Here is a 27,127-nt window from a genome sequence, read left to right as displayed (position 1 = left end):
TATTTTTTTTTTTTAATATTTAAATATTAATAAAAAATCTTATTATCTGATCAAAAGCCAGCTCTTAGTTCAAACTATTAAAACAATGTGTTTATCCGGTATATTTGTTTAACATTGTTTGACCAGTCATCTTCCAGACGGGGTCAGTGGTATATAATGTTAATGTTAAGACGTCATAGCAACCGAGTGCGAGTTGGTGAAGTAATCTGTAAAATTATATGAAGACATTTCGTCTCTATAGTTCTTTTACCATACAATACAGTCGGTCAAAGGAACAGGGTAAATGTTAACTCAGTTTCACTTTAACAATGTGTTACATGTTTTGGGTTGTCTTATCATCCATCACCTGACAGCATTATTAAAGAGCTTTTAAGACGAATTGTCTCTCTACAATTTTGATGGCACCGTCTCCGCGCACCTCGTAATTGGTTTTGAAATAAGCTAGGTTAAACAAGGTTAAACATGCATCGGCAGTGTAACAGTAATATTGGTAAGGTTTTAAGTAGAGTATACGAGTAACGAGAGCGGAACTGTATATACCGTTTCCTTCAGCCAGATGTCAAAAGATTTCCCCAAATTGAATGTCGCCTTTTGTAATGACAGTAGTGAACGTGAGGAATTTTCAAAAATATTATGAAAAAAAATCCATTGACTTTGATTTTTAAGTGCTTTGTATTGGATCCATTTTCCTTCAGGACTAGCCGTATTCGCTCTGAAAAGTTGTGATATAAAGGTCTAATGTACGTTCTGGTGAACAATTATCAAATGTCAAACACTGCAGCAGTTACCTCTTCTCATGATTTAATCTCTACTCTCCTCCTTTTGAGACGGGTTTTGATGACTAATAAAATATTTTCAATTGTGTTGAAATCGGGACTATGAGCTAGCCACGATATTTTAGGGACATTATTTCTGTGCTCCCAATCCATATTATACTGACGGTGGGGTTGGCATGGTAATCATGGAAAATCCAACGTGTATTTGGAAAAGTTTAGCGATTGCAGGCCATACGTTTTCTTCCAAAATGTTTACGTATTTCTCTGAATTGATGTTTCCAACTACTGATCCTACTGTGTCCACTCTAGCATAGCATATACATCCCCATATTGCTGACGACTTACACTGGGGGTCAGGATTTGAATGCTTTCCAAGAGAACTTGGGAGTGATTGCTTGCTGTTTTCCCCCAAAATTCTATTTTTTTATCTGTCCCTAAAACAGCTTTTGTTTCATCGGGAAAATATATTGTTTCTTCAGTTCCCATTTACTGTCCATGCTAGACGAGAACCGTACCAAGATCGCCTTTGTACTCGGATCACTACTTACATTACACTACTTTCCCTGACAACTGTGCGTTTATCACCATACAGCATTAAACTGTTTCACAGTACTCTAAGATAATTTGACTGGTGTTTCATTGCGGAATTAATTTTTACTTCATTCATCTTATTCATTTACGATCATTCCGTGATATTTAAAATTTGAGTTTGCTTCTCCGGCGGCTGTTTTCTTTCGATTCGAGTTCGTTGTAGCGTTTCGAAAAAATTGAAATTGTAGATCGACCCCTACAAAGAATTTCTGCTATTGAATGGGCACTTTAAATACATGTCCATATTGAATACTTGATCTTATAGTCGTAATTTTAATATATGGAATAACTCGTGTCCGTTTTGCAGACGACAATATAAAATGTACGGGTCAAAGTGCTTCATTTGTTGTACATAAAAAACGCAATGGCAAAACTGTTACCCTGAACATTTTGGCTGTATGTCGAGATTGCATAAATGGGAATTTCTGTTGTATCCAAAACCTAGCAAAAACATATTTGAAGCAATGCCCATTTTCGAAAAGTCTTTTGACCTTTGCCTATAGATTAATATTGAAAGTAAACACATATGTGTACACTTCTGCATACCTCTTTATACATGCCATACACACATAGAATCATGATTGGCATTTCTTTTCTCTTTCACAGACAAAGATCCAAAGTATACCAACAAAATGTGTATATTTTCAAGGTAAGTGGTATCATTATATGACACATTTTAGTGAATAATATAACAATGTTAGTACGTGACTCAATATCATGCACAGACTGCCATACCGTGTATGTAGATTATATGGAAAATGATATGGCTATCAGAATGCAATGTTTAAACGCGGTGACACATTCGTTTATATACATTTTATTGAAATGGGACGACATTGAATTTAAGAGGATTATGGCCGATCAGTTGTATCAAACTTTGACTGTAGTGATGTTTTAAACGAAGCAACACCATCAAATGATATAACATTATATCGATATATGTATCGATAATAAAAATTGCAAAAACGAGAGATTCATATGATTGCAGAGTTATAGAATATATTGATATTTAAACTGGAAAAAAAGAAAAGATATCCCTGCAAGGTACAATTATGTATTCACGTAAAAGATGAAAAAGGTATTCAATAGGCCGGATATACATTATATTATTCGTCATTTATACATCGCAACAGTACAATGTACATACAGATTGTGTGTAAAGTGACCGAAATGATTTTGTGCGCCAGGCGATTCTGTGGCAGTGCGTAGCAGCTCTCGTGGTAGTCTTCGCCTACACTTGCCATTGCAGGCATATTTCGTAGCGGTTTATGCATAAGTCTTGTAACCTTCTTCCAACAATCGGCGTCAAAAGTAAACAATATTTAAAGTTATACTTCGAACCTTTGTCCAAAATCATAGCTATTTGTAGTTATAGCCCGAGGCATTGTTATCGTGAGTGCGCGCTCAGTTGTGTTGTTTACATATTTGCGCCGCTTTGGAAACATTCAGATATTTAGTATTTGTTTAGTAGCAGAGTGTAAGATGCGCATAGCACTAACCATCAATGCCGCGAACTGTGATACACTTTAAGAAATAAATAGGTCTAGCAGGGCAAATGCCATCTTTCAGAAACGTTGCGAGGGTGATTGGACCTTATCCTCGGTAAAATTGAATAGAAGCCCGAGCGTATATAGTACTACGCGGGACTCTTTCGGAGATAAGGGATTAGTGGTACCTGCGCCCATGGCTTTGGGTAGCCAGGTTGGGGCATATATTAAGTACTGCTGTATATAATGATGTAAATCACTATTGCTTGTGTCTGTACAGTTTATTTGTACCATAACCTTTATTAAAATATATTTCCGTAGCACACACCAATAGTTTGTAATTTGTTAATATGCATAGTGCTGTGAGTGTCTACGTGATATATCTCTCGAAATCTTATACCTGCTGCTATTATTTTAATTAACACGGCATATATTTTTTTACCAGATACGACCGAATAACTCTTTATTAATTTTCTACAGAGAAAAAGAGGGTTTCGTTTGCTGACTACCTAGTTACGATTTTTCTATATCACGTCATGTCGTAATATAAACGCATGTGCTATGGGCGATAACTCCTACAGACTGCGAGTGTCGTCTTCAAACAACATACACAAACATACCAAGTCTGCCAACCACTGTAGGGTTTTCAAAAAATCGATTGATCGTCCTCGCAACAGCTGGGTGTTTTGAAAACTGATGCCTAGGAAAGATAATGACACAATTGCAAAACAATTTGGGTCTCTTCAATGCCCCATTATCAGAAGACAGAAGGAAACCCACAATTCTGCAGGGGACCCTCATTTGTCCCCACTTACAATTTGCAGTAAAATACATCAGGACTATTACATTGTAGTTGGTTTGCAAAATAAATATTCTTTATTCAAGGGGTGATAAGGTATTTTGCAACAGTCTTTAACACATTCTAACATCGACTTTTACAATTTTTGTCATTTTACCAATTTGATGCACTAATCGATCATTTTTTTTTTTTTTTTTTATACCCATGCAATTTGTTCCCATTAGTGAATAGGTGTAACTATTGAACCATGCAGAGGCATTGATGTTTGCTCAAAAACGTCCTCAGACGTTTAATCCTAGGAGATCCCGTACTTATATTAGTGTTTAGGTTGTAAATATTTCACTTGTGCCTAAACACAAATGTTCTCAACGTATATATATATATATATAATTTGTTTTATTTATATTTTAACCGTCACATGGACATTTAAACATGTTTATCGTTATATAGTTTACTTTACACTAGCTGATTCCGTCCTTCCCCTTCTCCTTCAATTTAATCCATTCACCATGCACATGTAGTCACCTATCCACATTATCACGCAATTGTTTTATACTAGTTAATCCCTTCCTTCCCATTCTCCTTCCTCATGCCCCTGTGATCACCTATCCACATTATCACACATTCGTTTTATACTAGTTAATCCCTTCCTTCCCATTCCCATTCCCCATGCCCATGTGATCACGTATCCACATTATCACACATGTGTTTTATACTAGTCAATCCCTTCCTTCCCATTCCCCTTACTCATGCCCATGTGATCACGTATTCACATTATCACACATTCGTTTTATACTAGTTAATCCCTTCCTTCCCATTCCCCTCCCTCATGCCCATGTGATTACGTATCCACATTATCACACATTCGTTTTATACTAGTAAATCCCTTCCTTCCCTTTCCCCTTCCCCATGCACATGTAGTCACCTATCCACATTATCACACATTCGTTTTACACTAGTTGATCCCTTCCTTCCCATTCCCCTTCCTCATGCCCATGTGATCACGTATCCACATTATCACACATTCGTTTTATACTAGTTAATCCTTTTCTTCTCATTCCCCTTCCTCAAGCACATGTAGTCACCTATCCACGTTATCACATTTAACTTTACGCTGATAACTAAACTCACGTGACACCCTCACAAAACATACCTTTACAGAACAGACCAATGATAACAACAGAACAGAAAACAAATGTCTGAACGCCCACACAGAAAACACTCAGAAAGGTAAATTCCATCTTGTCTTAGTAGCGTTTAAAAAAAAGACGGGTGTGAATAATAATAGAGTAATAAGTTAAGCACAATGAATATTATTATATCATATATTCATATCTATCTGCAGATAAAATAAATTACATTTTTTATCAACATTGTTACTGATTAGTATTATGCAATGCGTTAATCGTCAATATAGTTACATTTTAATCTGTATTTTGTTTAATATTGCTATACTGATACAATTTTATGTATAATTTTGATAATAGATCGTACTCAACTAAAGCGCCTGGATGCTGCGCCGGTTGGACGGGACCAGATTGTCTAACAGGTGAGTGTCGAACACGTGATACTATATTGAATGTTAGACACAGTTCAAAATTAAAGCGTTACATTGGCCCCGATCACAAGGTTACATATGTGATAACAATACACACAGCGATTTTATGCGTTCGAACTATGATCCATACAATAATTACCTTTGGCCCCAAATTCGGAGATTTTCACATGTAAGTGGAAAGCTAACACAAATACGTTTTGTTTTTTGTAAAGCAATTTGTGAGCCTCCCTGTTCCAATAACGGCCAGTGTACTGCACCACACGTGTGTACATGTGATTCAGGTTACGCTGGGACATTCTGTGATGAAATCGAACTAGGTAAGTTTAGTTCACAAACTCTTTATCACCCATGTAAACCGTTTATTTATAAGTGGACTTGTTTCATTTGTCAAATATTTCTCATTATGTGAAAGATTGCAGTCACGTAATGACAGTTGTAAACCACAATTCGAGATAAAATGATATCCAATGTTTTCCCTTTAATGTCAGAGCGTCAATGCCGACACAATATAGATAATTTATTTTTATGTAAATACTGAACTTCTCCCACAAGTCAATGAAAGACAATGTTTACACCAACTGAAAAGCAAGATAAACAATTTTTAATGATCCTGAAATGAGTTGTCAATCATGTAAGGAATCAATATTAATGTTTCCAGACTAAATAATAGAATGGAAGGATGGATGTACTTGCACATCATATAATTTCCGAAGAACAGGTCGTTATCTAAAGAAGATAAAACATTTTGTGTTATCCAACGCTGCAGTTGTGGCGACGTACGTTTGATGACGTCAGCAATTGAATGTTAACCTTTTTAACAATAGGGTTTTAATTTCCATTTCGTTTTAATTTGTTTTAGTGGTTAAAATAATGCCAATCAATTTTCATGAAGGAAATAATCTATGACATAAGATAATTTCATCATAAATATTATAATAACATAACCCATTTATAAATTCAAATATATTATTGAATAATACTGATTTGTTCTTTGATATTAGATGTTGATGCGGTCAAACAGTACTGTTACGCTAGTCCGTACTGCCATGGTGAGAAGGCAGATGGGTTTGAGAATAAACTCAGCTACGAGGACGACTGTTGTAAGGGTGGCGGTGCTGGCTGGGGAGCAACTGGAGGCAAATGTGAAGACTGTGCTGGTACGTCTAGACAACTTTATATTATAAATTATATATATATGTTAGACACACATAATTTCACCAGGTAGTGCTACCTTGTATTTTTATTCATTGAATAATTGACTTCGAAACACGGGGATGAAGAAAGACAGTTTTCATGCGTTGTTTACTCTTGCTTTGTTCCGCGCTCTAACAAAACAGTGAGGTGGTGTACTGTATTCCTGTGCTAGGCGATTTCGTGCCAGATGTTGTGAGTTCGTAGTCATAAAATTGTGTCTCTTAGTCACTTGTGTTTCTGTGTCATTTATACATATATCAAACAAATGTTTGGTTGTTTTTGAGATACTCGAGAACTACAGATAATGTTCATGTACATTAAATTTGATCAGTACAAAAATGTTAGCACAACAAATCCGACAGAGATACCTTTATATAAAATATTGACTACAAACAGGCCCAAATACGTCATTTCACAGCAACGTGGGTAAACAGGCATGTCTCCATAGTATACAGTTTGATTTGGCTACTTTTAAAACATATATGTATTTTACAAATGCGGTATGACTTGTGCAATACTTAATGTGTTTGAAGGAGATATTTTTAGATTTTCGTAGCTATCTCCTATTTCAGAGGGGAAAACACCCTTCAAATGTACCTTATAGAAAAAAGATATCACTATATTTTACATGTTCTATGAATTGTCAATTATTTTGCTGAATCGAGTAAACACACAAATATCATAAATTGTGCTAGATCAGCTGTTGTTTCCTTCGGATTCTGTTGCCAAATTTACGCTATATACTGTAAATCAGGATTTCCTGTTAGCATTTAATTGCAAGGATTGAGTAATATCAATTTTTATTCCAAATAGACTCTGTATCATTTATCATGGTTTTCCTCAAAAACTTATAGTTTGCATTTTGTTACCCTGATGATAAAAACTGCATGAAAACCCCAAGACAAACGCCATATGCAGTACTGTACATATATGTTCCGTTGCAAATGTGACGTCTTATAGAAAAGATTAACATCACGCATAGGATACCACTGTATATATTCAGAACAGTGGACCGTGTTCATAATCCTATCAGATCATATTGATCACATTTAATTACATTTCTTTTATAACGGTGGACTCTTCCAAATGCTCTGTCTGCAATTTTTGTTGAAGATGGACACATGTTGCCATCCTCTTTTGTTGTAATTCAATGAAAAAGATTTAACGGAAGTATTGTCATTTATGTACGTAGGTTGTAACACGTGTTCAAGCTATGTCCGATACTGACAGTACAACAAAGACGTTATCACAAGCTCTATTATTCTTTTTGCGCAGAAGCGCAGGATGACGAAGACTCTATGAATCAGCATATATTTCTTTACAAAATTAATCGGTATGCGGCATCTCGGATTTCATATTGTTGCGTTTGACAGTTGTTGTTGGGGAACGGACTCGTTATGTTAATAGCTGACAGATTTAACATATTGAAGTCATACATGTCGAACAAACGGCTTTGCATAGACATTATTTGAAGGCTAAGCGAACTCAAAAACTTAGGTAAATTAATCATGATGTGACCGCCAGAATATGTTGTAAGATTGTATGTATATCGACGTTTGTTATGGGCGATATAGTATGATCTATGTCATGTAATACTATCCTTCACTTGAAAGTATGTACCTTACTTGCTTTCTTATGACTACGACTAGCTTCAGAAGAGTATAACACCAAGTGTGTAGTTGTAAATCGGCGCTTAACTTATGTCAATGTGGTATTGTTTTAGACCCTGACAAAGAACCTTAACTATTTACATTGAACTTCTTTATCTTATTTTCGTAGCAGAATTCAGTAAAATGGATTCTTGTTATAGCGTCATTATTTATGTGAATAGGTTTTATTCAAAGGAGAAAAGTAGTTTTTGAGATGCATTTACGAAGTCGCAACCGGTTAAAATCATAAAATATTTCGATTTGAAATACTTAAGCTGTAGCAATATTTTCAGTTGTTTATGGCGGAGAGGGAGTTGTGGATCAAGTAAAAGATGTTGGCTTCAGAACTTGTTTGAACTGTGGGAGCAGCTACTTCAGAACATTCGATGGTCGCGAATATCAGTTTCAAGGAAGGTGCAAATATACTCTTGCTGCTGACAGTCAAGGCAAATGGCAAGTGGATATTGAACCTGTCGACTGCGATATCTTCGAAACCTGTAGAAAAGTAAGTTTTGTTTGGCATTTGCACTGTTTGTTTACTTTACGTCTTTGATTAATTATTAATTATTAATTTTGATTAATCAACGGTGTCACTTCTTTTTTGCAGGAAGTTACAATTTTTGTAGCGTCTGGTGAAAAATTATCAGTGAAGAATGGAGAAGTTTACGTAGACGGTCAACTTGTTACAGTCTCTACTGATGCCAAAAGCACTGCGGGAAATAGTAAGTAAAAGATGATACATATGATCGTTTTTTAAATTCAATGTTATTTTTTACATTCTAATATAATCATTCATACGAACCTCTAACACCAGATTTCTAATTAAAATATCGTAATTTTTTCTTGTGTATTGCCCGTTCAGTTATATTGCCCTCACATTTAAAATATCATTTTTAGAAAATACAGTTCGTTTACATGTATCTCCCTCCCCAGTAGATTGCTCGCGGTTTATTTGATACATACAAAAACTATAATACGCTTTGAGTACCAGGTTCACTTCCAACTTCAGGTACATATAGTTCTCACTTGTACTTATTTGGATATGTAACAATGTTAATAATCGAACCTTTAATAGAGCTGTACAACTGTACAAGTTAGGTCTATTTTTTAACGTTATATTTACTTTATAATCCAATAGCTTCATTGATTTGTTTCTGGTGTAAACATCTGTGACCACTCCTAGTATTCCGTTAATTACTTCACACGGGCGATTTTTTTTTACAGTACTAATAGTCAGACCATTGAAAAAAAAGAGAACTTATGCATTATATTAATCTGTTTATTATTGAGGATATATCCAATTTGGGATTTGAAAATATCACATAGCCGCCGTTTGACTGTTTCTGTGAAACATTTTGTCAAATAACTCGCTTTATCAGATAGCTAAGAAAGATATTTTTCAACGCAATCACGTAAAATCGGCGAATAATAAATAGATAATACGGTACAGTAATTTATAATTCAGTCCAAAGCCGAGTCGTCCTGATGAATATAACAAGAGAAGTGTCCTTACTTAACTTGTTTAACCGTTAACTAAGCATGGATATATAATATGTATTGATTTATGGGTGGTCGGGTGGTGCAGTGGATAGCGCACTTACCTTTCACTAAGGGGGCCGGGGTTCGAGTCCCCGATCGGACGTGGAAAGGTATGGGGTAACCTGCCAGACCACGTGGGTTTTCTCCCACAATAAGAACCCCCGGAGCGCTAACAAGACTGATTAATATAAGTTATAAAAAAATTGTTTCATAATTTGTGTAAAATATATAAAGTTTATATAGATATGTATTTAAAGCTTTTTATTTTATAACTTAATTGGCCAAGATGAACCGTATGAATCTATTTTGTCGTTCTTCCAAAAAAAAAAGAAATCCGAACAACTATGTATTGTTTAGGCCTTTATAGCCCCAATTCTATGGAAATTCATGATTTTGTATTGAAATATCACATTTGAATATTTCCTGGATGCCGGTATGAAAATATCTATATACATTTTCAATTACGGTTACCATGGTTTGAATTTTGCATGAATAAGTGAGATTTGAATATTGAGTCAATGATGCATAACTTTCACATAGCAAATAGGTAATGCTACGGAAGAGGCGGATAGAAAACAAACTCAAGAAATTGAAACTTTGACAACACTTACATGTACCTACATCATCCACTACCTCAACACCAAAAACGACATGTAAAATGTATTTAAGAAAAGCATTTGATAACACATAGTCATTTTTTTTAAGCATACACTATTCTGAAGAAAGGCGACTGGATTATGATCACAACATCAAACGACAACCTGAGACTGAAGGTAGACTACTTTTCCACATGCTATCTGACACTTGACGACAGTATCCACGGAACAACAAGTGGGCTTTGTGGAAATTTCAACGAAGACTTTAAAGGTAATGTTCTTTCATATATATATTTATTCGTCGATGATTCTGTTTCATCTAATACATCTGTTTATCCGTGAAGGCCAATAGGTTCTTGCCTGATCTTTCCTTTTTTCATAGACTTAAATGTAAGCATATATTATTAACTTGTGTGATTCATTATCTTAATTGTACCGTAATTCCTTGTTAAGATAAACATAACTGACATTCGAACCCATGTTTTCATACTAAGTTAGTCTATACTACAACTAGTATTCTCTGATGATTCAGTTATATTAGCGATCAGTTTGTTTTGATATTAGATTACGATAAACTAGCGTTTTCATACTTTTTGTTTCATTGTGCACATATATGTTCATATGATAAATATTTGATATCAGAAAACTGCTAAAGATATTCAAACGTTTTTCTTTTCGGAAGCTCTATGCAAATAGATATAAAACCAATTGCGTTCCGATAACTGTAAAAGTATGCTTTGCAGTATCTTACATCTCCTTCGGAAGGTGATGCAACGTGAATCCGATTAACGCCTTGCGAATAAATATTATAATTAAATACTGATTTGTTTCTCAACAGATGATTTAAGAACAAAATCCGGTGAGCTAACAACAAATCCATCTAATTTTGGTAATTCCTGGAGAACAGATAGCTCGGTAAGTATACTTTACCTTAAAATTGTTTCTTCCGTAATAAAACTCTTCTATATATCGCTAAGTATATTTGAACTTCAAAGTAGTTGTGACCATATTTTGTTTAGCCGCGAAGAGTTATTGGAATAGCGTTGTACTATTTGAAGAGCTTTAACTTATGTATGTTTTAGTGTTCACCAACGGGACCAATCGTCGACTATTGCCACGACCTATCCATGAAATCAGAAGCAATGGAAGCCTGTGGTATACTCCGAACTGGACTCTTTAGAGATTGCAGGGCTAAGGTAAGTAATTTTTACCAAAATATTCATGGATTTCCTAGAGATTTTGATGTTTATAAACATAGTATACGTTTTGCTAAAGACCGCTTTCGTCGGCTAGGGACTACCATTGAAATTATTTACATTGTGTTCTGGAGACACATATTCAATGTTGGAAAACATAATCAAACGAAGATTGATAAGATGCCACCAACTAATGATAAATACGTTTAAGTAGTTCCATCCATAGGCCCTTACCTTCCAACACACTCCTGTCACACTCCTGTCACGTATCGAATACTCCTTATAATTGATTAGTTTCACTGATGTTTTATTCACTTGACTTTATCTTACAACAACAATGAAACAATACTGTCAGCATATATATAAATCACCCTTGTCGGCTCGGAAAGTAGCGCCGCACAGGGGGTCTTAATGTGAGACAAAATCCGAGTACCCGGAGTAAACGTAGGTAGGGGCTCTATATCTATTTTTATGTCCGATCGGGACATTTAACCCAGAGCGTCTCTGTAAAAACGATGCTTAAGTTCTTCTGCTAGGCAGCATGCTATGCTATCATTCAAATAATGCTTTCTGACTTGGTCATCGAGATGTTTTCTTGACCACATGCTATTGTTACTTACAAACTTATTACTAGGAAAGAAACTGGTGAGGCCTGTAAAATACATGAAATATAGTTTTGTCTACTAAATTACATATGGATGACCCTGGTAAGTTATTTTTGATTCTGTCAATTTAATCATGTTTTTACTTTAGCGATCGGCAATACTATACGTTTTTATTTTGAAACTTTACTTATTGTTTGATGAACATCCACCGCAGTCTCAACGATTCAGAAATGATTATTGATATTCAAATAACCAAAATCAAGCTACGAACAAACATAAAAATAACGACAATATGTGCAAACATCTGTATTTCAGTTCTGCTATGTTATTGAGCATGTTGTAGGAATTGAACTGAACACATTAATCAGAAGTCTATAAACTGAAGAATTGAGTTTTACATCGGTATGTTTTGGAAATAACTAGGATTCTGATTGTTATAATATTACAATATTTAAATAATTTAAACCATTGCCATGACCTAGGATATCACGAAAAAAAGAATCACTTGAAAATAAAACATTATAAAATACCTTACTATTTTATACATTGCAGATTAGCTATTTGAGTTGGTACCAGATGTGTGTAAATGAGTACTGTAAAGCAGATACAGATCAAAAGGAACACGTGCGATGCTATCATGTAGGTGCATTCGCCCATGAATGTGCCCAGGTAGACATAATCGTCTCATGGAGAAGCAGGGACGTATGCGGTGAGTAAACGGGGAAAAGTCAACAGCTATGCGTCCCTTATTATGCATAAAATACGGCAACAGCAGTTTTGTCTGGAATGTGTTTAAAACACACATTTTTACTTTAATTAAATATTACATTTGCTTTTATAAATACATATTACATTTTATAATTGCTTCATTTTCTAAATTGTTATTTACTGCAAGCCAACTACAACAAGTCGTTAAAAAGTATGGCTATAGGGAAGGAATATAACTAAGCGTACATGTAGTAAATGTAGATCCAGGAATTACACGCATTTTTCATCATTTCATCTTCAGCTCCCTCATGTCCCAACGGTCTTGTGTACAACGAATGCAGCTCGCCTTGTCCACGGTCATGCTCGAACGTATTTGCTGATTTGTCAGAAAGTTGTTCAACCAAAGGACCATGTCTTTCTGGTTGCGAATGTCCCGGAGGCACTATCTTACAGGATGGCAAATGTGTGGCACCAGACCAATGCAAATGTCACTACAACAAGGAGTACTATGCACCGGGGGACGTTATAAAAAGGGATTGCAATGAATGGTACGTAAACAATCAGTTTATTTACTAATGATGATGTAAATATAATGCATTTTCCCCTTATGCACTATATTCATAAAAAAGCCAAGAACAGCTTTCTGTTACGTTTTACTTTATAGTAAATACGAGAATTTGTCTTTAATCGCATTTGATAGTACCCATCGCCATTTATTTCACGTAACAGTACTCTCGAATTTGTCGGTATAGTGTGAAAAGTCACAACATTCTGTGCCACATACGAAAACAACTACTTTATTTTTACGGTAAAACTTAATTGTTCACCGGTAAAAATGTGATTAATGAATTAATACATTTTTTGTTTGAAGCGAATGTGACAAAGGTGTATGGATATGTACGGAGGAGAGATGTTCCAGTACAGCTAGGATAATAGGATTGTCGCATGTCAAAACATTTGATGGACAAGAATACGACTTGGATCCAAACGTTGCAAAATATACTTTTGTTGAGGTTAGTCCTTTTACATGAACATATAGTCTTCAAATTACCGCATATATATTTTTTAAGGTTAGGAATGCGGATTTCGGTATAACTTTCAACATTTGGTAATGCCAGTATGCAAACTGAATGTAATAAAATAGACTGTAATTGCACTCGGATAATTGTTTTTGTATCGTTTAGATTGATTGACAATAAAAACTGTCCTAATCGTAGTTAATGTTTCAAAGCCATGTGCCATTAACCGATTACTTTAACGTCTTTGTTACACCATTATCTGCTCTTATATTATTGTCTGTTTTATGTTATGGAAACGAATATTTATTACTAACTCTATAGTACGAACATTTTCCTTCCGTACACTTATGTCATGTTCATTTGATTTTAAAGCGCACTGACGACGCCGAAGTTGACACCCGATCTGACCTTGTGGTAGACATGTCCTTTGACAACTGCCCTGTTATAGATTCGTCTTACGACCGAAACTGTCTCATAGCCGTTCACATCAAATACAAAAGCACGCATATCACACTGAGAGGGAGTGAAGTATTAATCGACGGTGAAACAATTCATGGAAATAGTTTTTATTATTTTCATTCTCAAGATGTTTACATCAAACAGGCCACGAACTTATACATTATGGTGAAAGGATTTGGATTCCAGCTTCTGTATGACCGATCACGAGCGGTATATTTAACACTTGATCGGTTTTATATGCATAAGGTATGTTTTTTTCTTTAAACTGAAATTCAAAAATAGAAATACACCAAGCTGTGTAGATATAAGTAATAAATATATATGTATTTAACAAACAACCCCCCCCCCCCAAAAAAAAAACATAAGTACATTTTAAGGATCTCCCAACGCAGACGCGGGTCGTTAATGCGATACAGATATATTATTAACATAACGAAACAATATTTAGATGCATGTCATTTGATAGTCTTTAGAGACACAAGATCTAGAAGGCTCGTTTTGATGAATCACTTAAACATCACTTAGTACTGTTAGCCTCCTGCCCTTAAAGCACGTCATAAGCAGACAACGATATAGATACTAATTTTCCCGTTTGATATTGAATAGGCCTGTTTTATTGACCGGTCATTTAGAATTTAAGACAAACAAATGAACAATGTTCTAACTGAATTGTTTTGCGTGTTCTTCGTTGCAATTTCATAAAGATTTATGAGGGTAATTGGTTAAAAAAAATCATCTTTTCTTTCACAATTGTTTACTAACTAGAGATCAGTAAATACCGAATTTAATTTTAATAAACTATAATTTGAGTGTCCCTTAAGCAGCTACACATTGTTATCATCGTGTATTGTAAATTGTATATGATGGAAGGAGAGCAGCCTTAATAACTTTTAATATCAACAATAAACGCAACACAAAGGACAATTATATAAAATCAACCGCAAATAGTATGTTACAATCAGGAGGGTCATCCGTTTACCAATGTTATGTTATTGGATTATATGAGGGTATCAGTTAGTCTGTATATCTTAGATTTAGTCCACAATTGTTACAGACTAAGTGGTTTACTAGATGTAATTGATTGTTGTTTCAGGTCCGAGGGTTATTTGGTACCTACAACGATAACAGGAAAGATGATTATATGGCAAGGAATGACTACCCTTCGACTGAGCCTCATCTGTTTGCGCATGGCTACAGTGACAGTGTTGACTCTCCAAAACGATACAGTCGATCGTATCAGACTGCTGCAGTGGTAAGTGACAAACAGAAGTATATTTTTTGACAAATGTGCTTGTAATTCAAATCGGTATTAGTAACTAAACTTTGGGTTACTTTTGGTGATAAAATGTATTTGAATATATCATCCGTATGTCAATATTTCTGCATAGTTCATACCGTTATATTTAAGCTATCAAACATTTTAGAGAGATGTCATACGCAGCATCAATACGAAAAATCATTAAGTTTTTATATTTATATTTTATTTAAATTACAACTACCACTACCAATCACTGCAAAGCAACGCCTACACAAAGTTTACCTATATTGGTTACCTATTTTATTATAGGCAGAGGAGGCGACTAAACTCTGTGAACTCCTAAGCAGCCATCAGGTGTTTGCTGTGTGTTTGGGACGAATCGAGGTGAAGTTTTATATATCAAAGTGTTATGATGACTACATTTCTAGTACCATCGAAGGCCGTGACAAAGTGTTTTGTGACATAACAGCCGCCATGGCAATGGAATGTGCAAATATTGGCACCAATTACATTTCAGACTGGACAGAGGCCGCGGAATGGAAAACGAGATGCAGTAAGTACACCTGCCCCATTCCCTTTCACACGCGACAGTACACTATACTTGCCAATAACTACAGTTGTGCGATCGCACAACGCTCCAAACGAGCCGTGTGCAAACCATCCGCACATCCTCCGCACGTAGTGCTCACAGATTGGCAATTTGACAAACGATCTCCCTATTGTGCGAAAAAACATTCTGGAAGGAATGTGTGATATTATGTACATTGTATACGTATTTAATATCCGATCGGTATATTCATCAATATATGTTACACATAATTGCAATGACTTTAAAACTGTCAATACTGTTTTTTTTTTGTTTCGTTTCAGTACTAGTACATGTACATAATAACTGTTGAATGGAGTTAATCGCTGATTAGAGTTCAACGGTGATTAAACGATTATCAAAACACAATTAAACTTTTGATATGAAGATTGTGTCTATTACGCAGTGTGTTTGGATTTTTCACACTTCTGTCACGGTTAATAAGTGGCACAAGCAATGTACCCGTTACCTGGTACTTAACAGGTAACTGATAATAAGTAAAAAAAATGATATTTTATCTACGTTTACAGTATGTGCATGTATATGATGATATATCAACACACATGACGATTAAGGTTGCTTCAAAACGTGTTTGAACCAACCAAATTAGACAATTTTGCAAAAATAACAGAATAAATCGTGTTGGGTCAGTGCCACTGTTTATGTGATATTTACTATATTTTACTTCCAATGTAATATTTCTGATTATTTCTGAAATTTATAACATATTTTTTTCCCCTCTTCCAGTGGCATATTCTCAGTGTAACAATGGAGGATCGTATACAGAATGCGCGTCTGTTTGTAATGGGCGGTGTCGTGACACACAGATGTCAGACATGACCTGTCAGGAAAAATGTGTTCCTGGATGTCAATGTCCAAGTGGTCAACTGTACAATGGCGACGGACAAGGATCTTGTGTTACCCTTGATCAGTGTTCATGCTTCAATCGTTATGATGGCAGCTATGTTGAGGCAAACACGGTTACACGGCAGGGATGTACAAATTGGTAAGTCTGTGTTATATATTCATATTTGCATTATGCTTGATATTTGCAGAATCATTTCAGAACCTGATCGTACAAGATGGCCGCCTGGTAGCTATACTAGAGTTAACAGTGCAGGAACATTGTTGACGCATTTTTCTGAAGAGGAACTTGACTGATCCACTGACTGATCTACTGATCTACTGACTGATCTACTGATCTACTGATCTACTGACTGATCTACTGATCTATTGACTGATCTACTGATCTATTGACTGATCTACTGATCTACTGACTGATCTACTGAATTACTGATCTACTGACTGATCTACTGATCTACTGATCTACTGACTGATCTACTGATCTACTGGCCTACTGACTGATCTACTGATCTATTGACTGATCTACTGATCTACTGACTGATCTACTGATCTACTGACTGATCTACTGATCTACTGACTGATCTACTGATCTACTGACTGATCTACTGAACTACTGACTGATCTACTGATCTATTGACTGATCTACTGAGCTACTGACTGATCTACTGATCTATTGACTGATCTACTGATCTACTGACTGATCTACTGATTTACTGATCTACTGACTGATATATTGATCTACTGATCTACTGATCTACTGACTGATCTACTGATCTACTGACTGATCTATTGATCTACTGACTGATCTACTGACTGATCTATTGACTGATCTACTGATCTATTGACTGATCTACTGATTTACTGATCTACTGACTGATCTGCTGATCTACTGGTCTACTGACTGATCTACTGACTGATCTATTGATCTACTGATTGATCTACTGACTGATCTACTGATCTACTGACTGATCTACTGTAAACTTTTGTGTGTAATTTTCTATGGTGTAGACGGCTGCGAAGCAATCATCATGGATTTTGAAAATTGGAACATGTTCACGCTATTTTGTCAGAAAGAACAGATCTGTCTTAAATCTCGTATATATATATTTTTCTAGTTTATACATTAATTACCACGCTAGCAAATATGTCTAACGATAACTCCTTTGAAAATACAAAATCAAATACAGCAGTATGAGGATTTGGTCAAAAGTAACCAATGATTGTTGACATAATTATATCGAACAGGCACAGCACGAGAAAAGAAGATTAAATGTAGATAGCAAAAATGATAACGCAATGGTGGGCGCCAGGGTCCCTCCGGAATCTCTTTTTGTTAAGACACGATTTAATATGAAAACGTATATAACAGTGGTAATTGTAACGGTGGCCGTTAATACGTCCCCAAATTGCCCAGCAGTCGTATATGATTCCAAGTGATCTCTCTATATTGTTCTAAACAACATAATACACTTACAAACGAAATTCGAATAAAACCGGTCGATCTAAACTTTGGCCAATCAGAGGCTGCGGCTGCAATCTTGGATGCGCACATGCAAAGAAAAGGGTTTCTGTTATAGTAAACCATGTCCACAAATGCTCAAATCTATTTTATTGGAGGCATGGTAGTCTAGTGGTAGGAGGCTGGGTTCGAGACCGAAGGGTTGCGGGTTCGAGTCACACCACGGCATGGTGTTGTATCTTTGAGCAAGATACTTTACTCCGCTTGTTCCAGTCTACACAGCTGTAAATGAGTATGTGGTTGGTCAGTGTTGGGACTTTAAAACTGGTTAAGCTGCAAGAAGAAAAAACAACAAAAAACAGGATAAAACAAATTTCATTTTTGGGACTTTAAAACTGGTTAAGCTGCCAATGTTTTACTACATAAAGCATAATTCAATGGTGTCAAGTTTATATATGATATTTTTTTCAGCGAGTGTACTTAAATCTTTTCTTCTTGATGATTTGCCATTTTAACAAGTTGATTTGTTCAAATATCCCTTTTATAAATCACTCATGATTCATACTATTTCAAATACATCGTGATTGCAGTACGTGTGCAAACGCAACATGGTCTTGTGACAACGAACACTGCGACGAAGACATCATCTGTCCGAAAACCCAGATATATAGGTTGTCAATCACAGGTTGTGAACCAACATGTGACACTATTGACCGGTCCGTGGCATGCTCCTCTGCCATCACGTACGACGGATGCGGATGTCCTGAAAATACATACAAAACGCATAATGTAAGTAATATATTGTTTAAAGTGAATTTAGCATATTTTATGCATATTCGGTCTTTCGTAACATCCATTTTTGATTTTCATAACCTCCGAAATTGAGTCGGTCGATTGCTAAATTGTTGTTAATAGAGTCAGTGCTGCATATATAGTAAAATAATATAGTTTATGTACATCAAATATTAGTTGTTGTCAAAGACTGCTAACATGTGTTCGACATAAATAGGCAGTATTCTTTACAACTAACGTGTTTAGATAAGAATGGATTGGTTAATCACTATTACCTACAAGAGTGTAGTCGTCAATGTGCAACCGTACTTATTTATATAATCTCATTAAAAAAAATCCAATATCATTAAAAAGGATACTTTAACAATACAAAACCTGCATGTTTCTGACAGAGACGTAATCATTAGGACGTTATACCAATCATACAGCCAAGGGCACAGGAGGGGTTGAAGATAATTTTATTACTTTTTTGTTTGTTTTGTGTCGTTTCCTTTAACGTACTGCATCTGCTTTTTAGTAGTCCTAATGACCTGTTCGGTGTTGTTGGCTAAAAGGAATTATATAATAATGTTTCTAAAAATACTACATGAATGAAATTTAACTGTATAAACATAACATAGTGTAACATATACATGTGTGATTTATTCATGGACATAGCATCTTTATATGTATTCAATGCTGACGCATATTGGAATATACAGATTTAAAAATATACTGGAATCGTGTACTTCATCCACTTCTACTGCTGTGCAATTCAAGACCAGTCGACATCATTGAAAGCACATTCTGTGCTGACAAACATAAATACCTAACACCAAATTAATTATCATGAAACTTTCAATATGATATATTTCATCGTTTTGTCTCTCGTATTTTATAACTTTTATCAGATAATTGTGTATTTGCTATCAAAGGTGTTCATGTAATGAACGCCACTTACATACTATGCCTTGGTCCATCTCAAAGCCAGAATTTGTGTAAAATCATAGTTTTGTAAATTGAATAACATCAAAGTTTACAGTTAATCGTCTTTTCTCAGGCAATATATATTTCATTTAGCATGCTAAACTTTCATTTTAATATAAAAAAATATTTGTTTTTACATATCTTATTAGTATTTTAATTTCATTTTGAAAATTTTGTTATTACTGTTGCCTTATGTTGCCTTATAGTAGAATATCGTTTTACTTTACGAAAAATGTATTATTTATGCAGGGGCGATGCGTGAAGAAAGACCTTTGTCCGTGCACACGGGGAGGAGAGTATTTTGAACCCAATTCACTATTTGAGGATTCTTGCAAAACATAGTGAGTGTATTTCTATATATAAACATATATTTTTTGTGTATAATATATATGATCTTTTTAACTGTGTAAGCCGATAAGCAGTGATATATGCGCAAGAAACAGGTTTCATTATATGCTTAGCATGTGTTTCAAGTATTTATAATTTTTTGTTGAATGAAACCTCAATTCTTAAGAAATTATTCCAATTTTATTTATCTTATTTATATTTAGAAAACATGGCGGAAAGTGATGATATTGTCAAATATTGAATATAAATTCTTCATAGATGAGTCATTTAATGTGCCAAATGTTTTTTGTTTTTGTAAATAAACTATTCACTAAAACATTCGTTTTTAAACTTCAGTCGCTGTGTGAACAGGCATTGGTTAAAGATAAGCGAGACGGACTGTCCAGGTATGGCTGAGCTTATTGATGTTCAATGTGGCTGCACTAACCGAAATCAATATTTTTATGCCACGCATTTATTTTACTCAAAATATTTATTCATTCGTTTTGAAAATATGATATTCTCCAATCAAACAGAATTGGTACACGAATATTTTTATCAATAAGTTTCCATTTACAGTTGTTTCGAATGTTTATTTAAAGGAAAATGGGAACCATACAAATTGTCAATATTGATTAATAATAAGGTATTTCGTCTCATATAAAAGGTTAACACTGTTTGTTTTAATTTTCGTTTGAAAGGTGTCTGCTGGGCTTCAGGGGATCCTCATTACCAAACATTTGACGAAGTTCACTACTCCTTCCAAGGAAAATGCGAGTACACACTTGTACGGGAAAGCAGTGCCAATCACGAATTTGAAATCAGTACCACTAATGTGGAATGTGGAACTACTGGTATTTCATGCACAAAATCTGTTACCATCAGAAAGGGACAGACATCAATCCAACTGGTGCGGGGACATCCACTTACAATCAATGGTGTTGCTAATACCGATACTCTTATCAAGCTCACAGGCGTCAACATCACTGTAGAGTTTCCATGGACATCCGTGTTTCTTGATGAATTCTCCGTACTTTGGGATAATGGTATGTTCTGGTTACTTGTACCTGTATGTATAGCAGAACATAAATATTGTCCTTTTTGTTGTTGACATAAGCAATAACACTACGTGTTCTATATAAAACTTTTAGGTTGGCTTAAGTGGCATTTAATTACCTGACTAGAGAAACACATAGTATTATTATACTGATTGGATTAATCGATCATATTATCTCATTAGTTAATGTGGTTAATGTTAAGATTGATCAAATTTGTTTTCATATTTTATCAGAATCTTAATAGTACAGTTACATCACCGAAAATATTATAATAACGTCACAAATTGTGACGTCATAGGCAATAGGCAATAGATAGTGCAATAGGATTATGAAGCAAGAATACAATCTACTATCAAATATATCAGATATCATTTTGCAAAATAATAAATCACGTTCAGTGAGACATTTTCATGTTGGAAATATATATTCGACGTATTGATAGTCCGATTACACCCGATGTCGTCACAGACAAATGCCGCATTTAATGAGATAACTCATATAACTATAGGTTTAACTTTGTCACGAGTCCTTATTGTATTTATTTCTTGATCAGGAAGGATTCTCAAACAAGATTATGCATGTTTTGTTTTGGTGTGTTTCTAGTTTTTTATTACCTGAAAGTAACTCATTTGGTAATAAATTTGAAATGGTCCTACATGGTGTCGATCGTTCTGCACTTATCAAATATAGGTTTAACTTTGTTATCTTGCAAAGAGCATTACTAGTTTGACACCATGGACATTTTAACAATCTATACGGTAAATTGTGCTTGACGATTTAAATTTAATGTTTCACTTTTATACTTTATATATAATGTAATTTTTATCTTTCTTCAGGAACACGAGTGTTCATATTCCTTGATTCGAAATGGAAGGGACGTGTAGAGGGTCTGTGTGGTAACTTCGATGGAATTGATAACAACGATTTTCAGTCACAGAGTGGAATTACAGATCCAACTGATATTAATACTTTTGCAAATTCTTGGAGGAAAGCTACATACTGCCCTGAAGTTGAAAGTGACCGTAACGAGCTGATAGCATGTTCGGTAATATATTCAAAGTTACATTTTGATTCGAAAAAAATACTACCCTACTAATCTAATCATGTGGTACCTGATTTAGACATTGTAGACATTCACTATTTTGATAGTTATTTTTTAATCCTTGTATTGCTGTGATATAAATGGTCATCTTTTTCTACTGTCTTATACCAACCGACATAAACAGCATGTTGTATAGTTAGTTGTCCAACTGACCTTTTTGTACATTTCAGGGAGGTCAGTCCATCCGAAAGGCTTGGGCAGAAGAAAGTTGTAGAATTATAAAAGAAGGAGATCTGTTCCATTCCTGCAGGGATAAAGTTAGCAATTTTGAAGACTATTATGACGATTGCTTGTTTGACGCATGCAGGTAGGTATAGATAACTTGCAATATTTATAGTGGATGGAAGTATTATATATAAACTTTTTATCATTATTATATTTTTGACAGAGATAAAGAACTGACAGGTTATATTATTTCTTAACTAACAGATTAGCAAATAGGACATTTTAAAATTTCCTCGATATCATCTGTATTTGAAACGTTTGTTATAAGATATTAAATGTCTTTTCTTATTTTTAATTGCCAGTTGTGATAAAGGAGGAGATTGTGAATGCTTGTGTACAGCAATTGCTAATTTTGCGGAAGAATGTAATAGGATTGGTGTTTTTGTGAAATGGAGAACACCCCGATTCTGCCGTGAGTATATTATATATAGATAATATTCATACCCCGCTTCGAACCAAGTAAGGATATATAGTATTATTTTTGCGCTTGTATATTTGCGACTTTAAACCCTCTATCCAAGTTTTCGAAACATATATCTAAATAACCTATCGAAGCCTCTTTAAATATTTGGCTATCAAAGATACAGAGCTATAAGTTTCCGGGGCATTTATCGGCTACTTTATTATGCATTGAAACCAGACTTGGTGAATACATCCCGAGACGGCAATGTATTGCGTATTAAAAACGTTTTTTCTCGTACTAATATTGTGTCATCCCATGTTCTTTTCAATATTGTTTCATATATAAAATGTGGATTACGGAGGAATCTAAATAGGTCTTAGCTTTGAGGTTTATAATTATAATTTATTTGATTAGAAAAGTTTATGTCTATGACATATATGTATACGTAGAGCAACAAAAGTACATTTAGAAAATAAAATGGCGATGTTTGTAAATGCTGCAATATATTAGCTTGTCGCAAATGTGGAAAACAAGAGATTATATATGATTATAAATTAATATTTGTGTGACATCTCAAACGAATTTCTCTCGATTTATTTGTTTTCAGCAATAATGTGTGAAAACGGATTGCGATATACTCCATGCATGTCGCCCTGTCGTCAGACTTGTAGAAACATTGGCAACGAGCCAGAACCTTATTGTAACAGCACACAGTGTGTAGAAGGATGTTTCTGTCCAGAAGGCTACATACAACATGGTAAATATATATCTTTGGATTCCTAAAATCTGATGTGTCATCTTTTACTTAAAACCAAACATATGTTTTATATTAATTCCTTTTAGAAATATTTACTTTTTTATTTACTTTTGTTTTGTTGTCAGTTTTTTGTGTGTGTTGAAAATTTGCAATCTATAAATCGAGAATATAAGTCTGAGACAAATATAATTCCATGTTTTGAACGGAAGCATAATACAATTATAATAGGCCATTACAAGAGTCAAGGTTTTAATTTGAAATAAATGATTTTTTTTTCCAAAGACGATGGTTGTATTCCGGCTGATGAATGTCCGTGTTACGAAAATGGTATCGAACATCCAAGCAAATCTGTTATAACCCACGAATGCATGAAATGGTGAGTTTTATCATACAAAGAATATGAATAGCTGTTGGGACACTAAAGGTTCATATCTCTACGATATGATTTGTTTTATATCGTTTGTTTTTTAATTTATGAATTCCGGATCCTATATCCATATCCTCTCTTTCCATAACCACGTTGACCTCCAATTATGTTATCGGTTATTCATTCAATAACACATTACTTCCTTTTTCAATTCACAAAAAAAATAAAAAAATAATCCTGTGGATAGATATATGTGCATATATACTAGCGCTTTATGTTCATGTTTAATTATTAAATGATACACCTAACTATTAAAAAGATAATTCATATCTACTTTTCGAACTTTTCTCATAAATGATGACACTCTTTCCGTGTTTTACAGTACATGTGTCCGGGGCAAATTTGAATGTGAAGGCTACAACTGCATAACACCTTGTAAAGAAGAGCAATTTACTTGTGACGATGGACAGTGTATTGGGGAGGTTTACACATGTGATGGACATATGGACTGCAGAGACGGATCAGATGAAGCGAAATGCAGTACGTTTTTATCGTATAGTCGTTAATCAACGCCATGTTTTAGTCGCTGCCCTTAAATTTTATGTTAATACACCACATTTTAACACTGTCTTATAAATATATATATATATCTGTGCACATTTTATATCGTCATATTGAATAACCCTTTTGAAATGTCTGACTCTATGTCAATGTATAATGCTCCTCTTGTAGACTGTTCTGCGGCACAGTTTACATGTCAGAATGGTGCATGCATCGACATGAAGGACAGATGTGATGGCTTTAAAGATTGTGCTGATTCGTCGGATGAATGGTATTGCAAACGTAAGTATTTAACCAATATCATAAGTTGAAAACATTCCAACTTTAAAATGATAAAATACTTATAATATTTTCATTGTAATGGATGCATTATGCAGACGTATATACAATGTACTTGTATATCACTTGGACACAGACATATGACAAGGTATTCTCAACGAAGCATGTATTGTTTTATATTTTATGACCAGATATTTTAACATTTTATCAGAAATAAACAGACACTTTTGTTACCTACATATATATAAAACCTGACGAGCCCTTTGAAGGGTGAAATCAGCTAGTTTTTTAGTCGGTCGTTAATCTTCTTTTTTCTCTCTATTTACTTCCTTCACATGGACATTTAATCCTTTTTCTATTATTCATGTACATATATATATGATTACACTTTGTTTTTGTTTATATTAGATGAATGTGAGTCTACATCTTATGAAATATTTCAATGTGACAATGGAGATTGCTTGCCTGCATCCTTCCGGTGTGATGGTCACTATGATTGTCGAACGGATATATCCGATGAAGCGAATTGCACAAGTACGTATTATTGAATGTCCCATTACCTTTTCCATGTACTGATAACATCACGATGATATGTTGATAAATGTTTTTGAGGTTACAATGAAGTGACTGAAAGTAGCACATTTTGCGTTAAAGTATTTCTTTATCGATGAAACCGATAAACGTGAAGCTGTATTTTAAGTTTCTGGAAATTTGTTGTGATTTGATTGCTTTAAGTGATTTCTATTAATAAATATGTTTTCTATTAATTTTAGCGCCGGGAAAATGTGACCTATTGCATCATTTTAGATGTATTGAAACTGGAAAGTGTATACCTAAAACCATGGAATGTGATGGTCACGACGACTGTGGAGATGGCAATGATGAAGATGACTGTAACTATAATTTTTCTGATAAAAGTATTCAGTACCAATGTTATATTTAATGTTTTGATGTCGTCACGGTATCGATTGTTTGTTTCATTCTTTTTACTCTAACAATGTTTGTTCCAGTGATATAATTCTATATCATGTTTCTTTGCACTGCCTTTATAATTTAACAACTTATATATATATATAAATACAATTCTGCAACAATAGAAATGGACATGTTTCTATAATTTCCGAAGTTCAAGGTAATAAACCACTCTGTTTTAATTGGAATGCAGGTACAACAGTAGCACCCACAACAACCACAACAACTATCATGACAACAACAACAGCAACAACTACAACTACGCTACCGACAACTACCCCTGAATGTGAATACGTGAACGGATTTGAAGGAGGATTTGTTAAACAAGACGATGTGCGTGTTCTGTCAGACGGGGAGACGTTTGGAGTGGCTAGAGATATATTTCCAGATAAGGGACTGATAATTCCCTGGACAGATATAATGATAATAATAACATTAAAACCCTCCGTAACACTAGGCTACCTAGAGTTCAAAAATCCAGAAGGAAGTAACATAGACCAAGTACAAGTAAATGTCGATGGAGAACAAGTTGCAACGGTATGTATTCAGTATATCTTATCTTTATTCTTAAATTTTATTTCGTAGACATCAACAAAATCGGCTTTACTGTGTTTAAGATTATTTCATTGACAGTTTAAAATCATTTGTTGTGTAAAGGAAAGTCGGTTTGTCATTTTGATATTCGTCTGTTTCAGGCTTCGGTTAACAAACCAATACCATTGCACGGTGTCCTGAGTGATAATGTCGTCATATTGATTAAGAGCCGACGCGACATCTCCATTGGTGTAACAATTAGTATTGAACTTCGAGGATGCTTTTACGGTAGGTCGTATTTGGTCAATCATGTTCCTTTCGCTGGTTGATGCTGCATAACACTAATTGACACTTCTCACAAGATCGCAGCAATACATGTAATGAAAAGATAATATCTTTGAATTAGATATTGTAATGCACCAACGTTTTGTATGTACATGT

At 34.7% G+C, this 27,127-nt stretch overlaps 1 protein-coding gene across 1 annotated transcript in view; it reads left to right on the top strand.

Moving 5' to 3' along the window:
• Positions 1–27,127, top strand: part of LOC110442399 (SCO-spondin-like) — a gene marked incomplete at its 3' end in the record, with an annotated part of 50,741 nt that overhangs the window by 7,254 nt on the left and 16,360 nt on the right. The window contains exons 3-33 of the mRNA XM_021485993.1: positions 1,974–2,016; positions 5,141–5,202; positions 5,424–5,528; positions 6,213–6,368; positions 8,348–8,559; positions 8,662–8,776; positions 10,299–10,460; positions 11,028–11,104; positions 11,272–11,385; positions 12,543–12,699; positions 13,000–13,246; positions 13,570–13,711; positions 14,090–14,422; positions 15,270–15,428; positions 15,744–15,987; positions 16,768–17,026; positions 18,934–19,132; positions 20,351–20,442; positions 20,786–20,835; positions 21,130–21,474; positions 22,323–22,531; positions 22,759–22,895; positions 23,116–23,225; positions 23,824–23,973; positions 24,256–24,349; positions 24,723–24,880; positions 25,073–25,183; positions 25,589–25,714; positions 25,954–26,073; positions 26,346–26,689; positions 26,848–26,974. Coding sequence (XP_021341668.1) covers positions 1,974–2,016; positions 5,141–5,202; positions 5,424–5,528; positions 6,213–6,368; positions 8,348–8,559; positions 8,662–8,776; positions 10,299–10,460; positions 11,028–11,104; positions 11,272–11,385; positions 12,543–12,699; positions 13,000–13,246; positions 13,570–13,711; positions 14,090–14,422; positions 15,270–15,428; positions 15,744–15,987; positions 16,768–17,026; positions 18,934–19,132; positions 20,351–20,442; positions 20,786–20,835; positions 21,130–21,474; positions 22,323–22,531; positions 22,759–22,895; positions 23,116–23,225; positions 23,824–23,973; positions 24,256–24,349; positions 24,723–24,880; positions 25,073–25,183; positions 25,589–25,714; positions 25,954–26,073; positions 26,346–26,689; positions 26,848–26,974 — 4,959 coding nt within the window. The remainder of the gene's footprint in view (positions 1–1,973; positions 2,017–5,140; positions 5,203–5,423; positions 5,529–6,212; positions 6,369–8,347; positions 8,560–8,661; positions 8,777–10,298; positions 10,461–11,027; positions 11,105–11,271; positions 11,386–12,542; positions 12,700–12,999; positions 13,247–13,569; positions 13,712–14,089; positions 14,423–15,269; positions 15,429–15,743; positions 15,988–16,767; positions 17,027–18,933; positions 19,133–20,350; positions 20,443–20,785; positions 20,836–21,129; positions 21,475–22,322; positions 22,532–22,758; positions 22,896–23,115; positions 23,226–23,823; positions 23,974–24,255; positions 24,350–24,722; positions 24,881–25,072; positions 25,184–25,588; positions 25,715–25,953; positions 26,074–26,345; positions 26,690–26,847; positions 26,975–27,127) is intronic.

Source organism: Mizuhopecten yessoensis, unplaced genomic scaffold (assembly GCF_002113885.1).
Source record: "Mizuhopecten yessoensis strain PY_sf001 unplaced genomic scaffold, ASM211388v2 scaffold716259, whole genome shotgun sequence".
Taxonomy (NCBI): Eukaryota; Metazoa; Mollusca; class Bivalvia; order Pectinida; family Pectinidae; genus Mizuhopecten; species Mizuhopecten yessoensis.
This window is presented reverse-complemented; position numbering and strand designations above follow the sequence as displayed.